At 35.9% G+C, this 6,256-nt stretch overlaps 2 protein-coding genes across 2 annotated transcripts; both read left to right on the top strand.

Moving 5' to 3' along the window:
* The first annotated feature begins 129 nt into the window (after positions 1 to 129).
* LOC142612197 (uncharacterized) lies at positions 130 to 621 on the top strand. Its single transcript, XM_075784313.1, has one exon. The coding sequence runs from the start codon at positions 130 to 132 to the stop codon at positions 619 to 621; it is 492 nt and encodes a 163-aa protein (XP_075640428.1).
* A 1,339-nt stretch (positions 622 to 1,960) lies between these two features.
* LOC142613074 (uncharacterized) lies at positions 1,961 to 5,471 on the top strand. The gene is made up of 8 exons (XM_075785259.1): positions 1,961 to 2,078; positions 2,409 to 2,841; positions 3,084 to 3,161; positions 3,284 to 3,439; positions 3,653 to 3,718; positions 4,704 to 4,769; positions 4,875 to 4,934; positions 5,073 to 5,471. Exons 2-8 carry the CDS (start codon positions 2,440 to 2,442, stop codon positions 5,235 to 5,237), a joined length of 993 nt encoding a protein of 330 aa, XP_075641374.1. The 5' UTR covers positions 1,961 to 2,078; positions 2,409 to 2,439; the 3' UTR covers positions 5,238 to 5,471.
* The last annotated feature ends 785 nt before the right edge of the window (positions 5,472 to 6,256 follow it).

Here is a 6,256-nt window from a genome sequence, read left to right on the forward strand (position 1 = left end):
ATCAAAGTAGACTGAAATGCTATACTAATATGATTTAATAGGAGGGTAGCAAAAATAAATGTTATGCTTCAACTTTTAGATATTATATAAATATAAATGAGATTGGATTTTCTATGTTTCATGAATAAAATGGAGCTTGGATTTTCTAAGTTTCATGAGTACCAAGCTTGTTTGGAGGCCCCTGTGAGTCCGAAGCAGTCAACTGGTACTGTGAAATGGACGCCTCCCTCTCCGACCCGATACAAAATCAATATGGATGGTGCGGTGAACAAGGAGCAACAAATATTAGGTGTTGTGATTTTGATCAAGGACGATGAGGGTCGTTTGATTGGTGCATGTAGTAAAAAGATTGAAGCTCCCCTAGGTGCCATTGATGACGAAGCAAAGGCAGCTGAGTTGGGTCTTCTATTTGCCAAGGATATGTCTATTCAGGACTTCACGCTGGAGAGTGATTCTTTGACGCTGATCAATGCTTTAAAGGACTTGTCTCCTCCTCCTTCATCAATTGCTGCTCTGGTCTATAGCTCTGTAGCCGCTTCCCACTCTTTTCGTTGTGTAGATTTCTCCCATGTTGGTTGTAATGGCAATAAACCAGCCCATTTAATTGCAAGACATGCTTAGGCATTGCAAATTTGTCTGTTTGGGTTGAAGAGATTCCTTGTTTCCTTGAACAAGCTCTCAACCAAGATGTATCTGGTAATTCTTCTGATTAATAAAGTTTAGTAGTATTTCCCATATAAAAAAAAAAAAAAAGGAGCCTGTTTAAAAAGATATTAAATCAAGATTAAAAATATAATATAAGTTTGAACTTGAACAGTTTGATTCATATTCAAATTAAAATAAAACAAATCAAGGATAAACTTTAAATACTCAACTCAAATTATCTCATCTACTACTTTATGTGAAATTCCATTTAAATTTCCATTCAAGTTATGAGTTTATAGGTCTCCTATAAAACCATAAGATTTCTGACAATTAATTTAAAAGGCTTGCACCTGCCTAAGGCTTAGTTTTGGCCTTTTAGATGTCTTGGAAAAGTAATGTAAGTTAAATATTTATTATTTGATACCAATGTGTGAGATAGAAGAAATTGAACGTAACTAATCAAGGGTTTAATGTGTGAGAAGGGACCAAGTTTTAGATTTTTTTGCAACTTACAACATCTCCGTTGTTGTCCAAAAACTGCAACCTAAACACATCATAAAACCCAAATACGGCATGTCGTTTTTTTTTACTTCGATCATTCTCTCCTTCCACCAGCTCATCACATGAACGTACCAATAGTACAGCAACAGAGTATGCGTGAGAGCCAAGGGACGCACGCACCATCTCTCTCTCTCTCTCTCACACACACACACACACATTTTGGCTTCCTTCATTCTCTGCATCAAACTCTAACCCTCTCGGAGCTCACCCACCTCCTCTTCAAGCAGGTGATTCTCTGTTTCCATTTTACACTAGTTTCTAGCAATAAGTACTCAAATATTAATAAAGGGTGTTCCTTTTTCTTTTTCTTTTTTTTTGGTTTAAATAATCAAAAGGACCCCTTTTTAAAATTTAGTGTTTTGGGCAAACTGGTTCTCCTTTAACTGTGCTGATTGCATTGTTGACAAGCACGAGTTGTTTGCATTTACTAGTTGTAATATTGGCTTACCATTAAATTGTTTGTTAAAGGCATGTGGGTTTTGTTTTGTAACTAAAGAAATGTGGATTGTTGATCCAGTTAAGTAATGGACCAAACTCTTGGTTTTTCTTACAAACACTTGTTCTGCAGCTTGTTCTGCTACTTCTATTTGTGTTTATTTGCTATAAAATTTGTTGGGGTTCTTTATGTTGGGTAAAGTTTACATTTTTAGTAGGTTAGCTTAGCACAAAGACGGGTTTTAAATATCAGCCTGAAGAAAAGAAGAGCCCTGTAGTGCCAATGGGCTTTAACACTAGACTAGACAGCATATTCCATACACGATTAAGTTACTTTTTATATGGTTTTTTAATTTCTCTGCACCTTTTAACTTTGTACTCTTGTATCTTCATTATCCAGAGCTTCAATTTATCTTAGTTGTGCAAGCATTAACATGGTAAGAATCTTGTGGCTTATGGTAGTTCCCGGTTTCTCCTCTTAGTTGATTGTTATTACTTATTAGTTGATAGTTATGGTGTTCAGAAGCTTATTATTCTTATTTTGCTCATAGTGTTGCAATTTTTATGAGGGGTTGACTGTTAAGCTTACTTAACCATCCCCCTCCTGCCCCCAAAAAAAAAAGTGTTTAAGTTGATTGGAAGAATATTAAATGATTAAATTCACCATTTCCTAATAGCTTTAGGTTTTGGGAACAAGGGGTAATTTATCAAAAGCCTATGATAACTTTTTAGATAGTATTTCATGCCATTTCCTTGATTGTGACTAGTAAAGGTTCAAGAAGATTGTGCCCTGATAATATGGAAGGACGAAGTGGCAATGACAACCCTTGGGATTCGATGTCTATGAGTGTCGATGGCAAGGCCAATAAAGCCTCTCCTGTACCTGAAGATTATCCAACCCAGCACTTCTTTTCGGCAGATGGAAAATGTGGAAATCCAACTAATGCTCTGCCATTACCTCAGTGGATTCAGACCCCACAATTGTCTCACAATTATGTAGAGTATCTTGCAGAAAGTTCAAGATTTCTCCCAAAGGCTACTACAGAAGGTTTGTTAGAGAGCATTCCTTCAAGTGTTGGTGGAATACAAGCTGTTGTTGAAGGGGTCTCTGAAATCCAAAATGACATATTATACAACAAATTTGGAGAGGCTCCTGCATCCGAACCTTCTGGTTCTTTCCATGACATGGATGTTTCTAAGGTAAAGCTACGTCTATCTACAACTTCAGTATATGCTGCAAGTTCTTTTTGTTCTGGTCTTATAAAGATAATAGATGGTGAGAGATGTAATGGTCCCATAGTTAAGAAAGTCTACCCCTTCAATTGAGTTTTGCTGCATATATTTGCATCAATGTTCCCTTGCAATTGCATACATAGTATTTCTTAATGTGTTTCTTCCCTAATGCTTCCATATTTTTAAAATTAAGTTCTTTGGTTCAACAGGCATGGTTTCTTAGGCCACATGATGATGGAGAAACACTGAACAGATTCACTAGTACACAATATAAGATCCGTGCTCAGGTGAGCCTTACCTTTACTTCTTTATTTAGTTTCATTTCCCGCTGAGGTTGTTGCCTTAACTGATTATTTCATTATAAAGTTTCCACATTTTTTAAAAGATTTTAGAATCATAACACCTACAGAATGCTGTCAAGAATGAAAATTCATGGCCACCAGAACTGATGAGGGAGAACAGTAATGTTCATCAACCTGATCCTGGAGTAATGGTTACTGCACCTGGTTTCCTGTCCAAACCACGTCACAGTGCACCAAAAACAAAAGCTATGATGACTGATCGTGTAAGCTAAAAATCTTTACTGACCACTTGACAAGAAATGGCTTTTCCAAAACCAAAATTGGCAAAAGAAATACATCACATGCTGTCTCAGTTAAAAGTGAAGATGTTGTCATTACATTCTTTTCATCTTGATTAATTGTTTTTTAATGGTTTGATATCATTACATCCTGCTTGGATCTTTTTAGCTATTTTGATTCGGTGTTTCTTAATTCAGCAGCGCAGACTACGAATTAGTGAGAGACTCAGTGCGTTGCAAGAATTGCTTCCACATTCTGCAGAGGTAATCTATATGAGTATGAAAGCAGACTCGGTGCTTGCTCCCCGAAGATGTTTTGTTTAAATCACTTGTTACTCTGATTAGTATGAATTCTTGTTAGTATGAATTCTCAGTGTCTAGTTTATTTTGAAATATGTCTTTTTTAACTTAATTATCTCTTTGCAACTTCTTACTCTGATTCTTTTCATCTATAATAAATTTTCATAAGCCAAAAATAGGACTAGCATAAACAGTGAATTAATGGATACGTGAGCCTCCATCAAACATTATTTAATTCAATGCATAGTTTTTTTGAGAGAGAGAGAGAGTAATTCAATGCATAATTAACTATTCATTGTCATCATGAGTAGGCTTTCAAGAAGAGAAGGTACCTGAATCTGTTGGGTGTAGACCATAGAGAGTAGTGTTGGAGCATGAAAATGTTGTATCATTTACAAATTCTAGTGCAGAGCCTCTAATTGTTGTTGTTTCAATTTAGATAGTGGCATTTTTTTGTACAATAGGCATTCAGCAATAGTTCCTAGATTAAATATGGGCAAAATGCATCACATTGATCAGTAAACCTCCTTAGTTGATGCCAAAAAGTGGAAATGAACAGTATCTAAGAAGACTGCATTGTTTAAAGATTTAAGTTTCATGAACTTCATGATAATAATTTTGCTAAACATTACTGGCATTAGTGTCATTCAATCCTAACACTAAAGCTACTATGGTCAAGCCTATGTCAGGTAATCCACGGACTGCCCCCTTGTTATTTTCTTGAGGAAAAAAAAAGTCATTCAATCATGGATCAACTCTAAATAAAGTGGGACAACATAAGAGGCGAATCTGTTATAATATCATGTTGGCTGCCTCATAATTTGTGTCATGTCTTTTCTTTTGTTGTGAAGGCTTAAGGCTAGCCAGAAAAAAAAAAATTATAGCCATCCATTAATTACTTTGGAATGTTATCAAAATCCATCCATACGATATTAATTTTGGTTTTTAGGGTGGTCAAGCATCTGTACTGGATGATATCATTGACTATGTCAAGTATTTGCAGCTTCAAATGAAGGTACTTTTTTACCTTTCCACTCTTAAAAACTACCAGCACAGGTGCATGTTCATGTATATACGAGACGATACTGATTGTTCATTTCAAAGGGAACTTTATATGCAGGAACTAGGTCGAAGTAGATTGGGAGGTGAATCAAGTACTGAATCTTTCATTTTCCTTGAGGTATTAGTCATCTATGCCTAATCATAAAAAGTTTACACAAAATTGTCATGGAGACATTACTAAGCCAAAGCAACCCTTCATGCAAATTAAACCTTCATGTTTCTGCTCATAGTATGTATAGAATTTTATGCTTTTCAGGGGTATGGCCACTACATTAGCAAGCAGATTCTGAACGAACCTCTCGAAGAGATGATGGGAAAATTGCTAGAGGAAAATCCAGCGGCAGCAGCTCAGCTTTTGGAGAGCAAGGGCCTTTTCATGATGCCTATCAATTTGGTTGAAGGACTACAACAAGCCAAATAGACACTTGGCATAGTCATACATGCAAAATTTGCACTTTTGTTTTTGTTTCCCAATCTTCCCTTTTGTGGATTTGCACCAGATAATTTCGTTAACAAAAACTGGTTTTTTTTTTTCGAATGGTTTATCAGTCTTCTACAGATAGTCACATGATTTATGATAGTCAAATTAGTGGCAATGATAGCCCCAAGTGATGTTACTCCAATTACAAACTGCCACAACAAATTGTGAAAAATTGTGTTTCTAGCTCATGTCGACTTATATTTCTGCATTCTTAACAAGATTCTTCTGCTACATGGTTGGATCCAAGCACAAGTGTATGCAAAAGATTTTAAAACAAATGAGTGAGCATTTGTGCCAACAAGCACACGTGCATCATAAATTGGCGGCAGTGATGACCATGCTGGTTGTTTCCTCATGGTCAATGGTCTCACAACTCTAAATTGTTGAAAATTATTCACAGCTAAAAATAAGTGGAGTTGGCTTCGATCGTGGTGTCCTAGGGTGGGAGAATTTTTTCTTGGCCTTCTTATCATATTTTTTATGATTATCATTTGTTCCTTAGCCTATGGTTTAGGCTTTTTAATTTCACTTTACTTACGAGGTTGTAATATCAAAATTTTCTTTTAGATGCATAAAAAGACTTTATAGACGAAAAAAAGAAACTACACAAAAGGGCCAGCCTCCTTTACAATCACATCTTCAACACTAGGAGGGCCATGACCAAGACCAAGACCAAAACAATCAAAATGAAAATGACTATAAGGGCATATCATGGTTCTTATTCATTGGCCTATGGGCATATCATGGTTTGTAGTCACATTCACTTGATAAAGTTAAGACAAAACTATAGTTGATTGTTTATGCATGTTTCAGTTGTGTTGTGCTAATCGTCTCAAGAACTTGAAGCAGTCGAGGCAGCCTCAGTTCTGTTTGTTCTCTTGTAGTGATCAAAAATCATGCAAAATGTGAATGAAATTAGGGCAATCTTCTTTTTCTGTCTTTAGGATTAATCATTTTTG

This window comes from Castanea sativa, chromosome 10 (genome assembly GCF_040712315.1).
Source record: "Castanea sativa cultivar Marrone di Chiusa Pesio chromosome 10, ASM4071231v1".
Taxonomy (NCBI): Eukaryota; Viridiplantae; Streptophyta; class Magnoliopsida; order Fagales; family Fagaceae; genus Castanea; species Castanea sativa.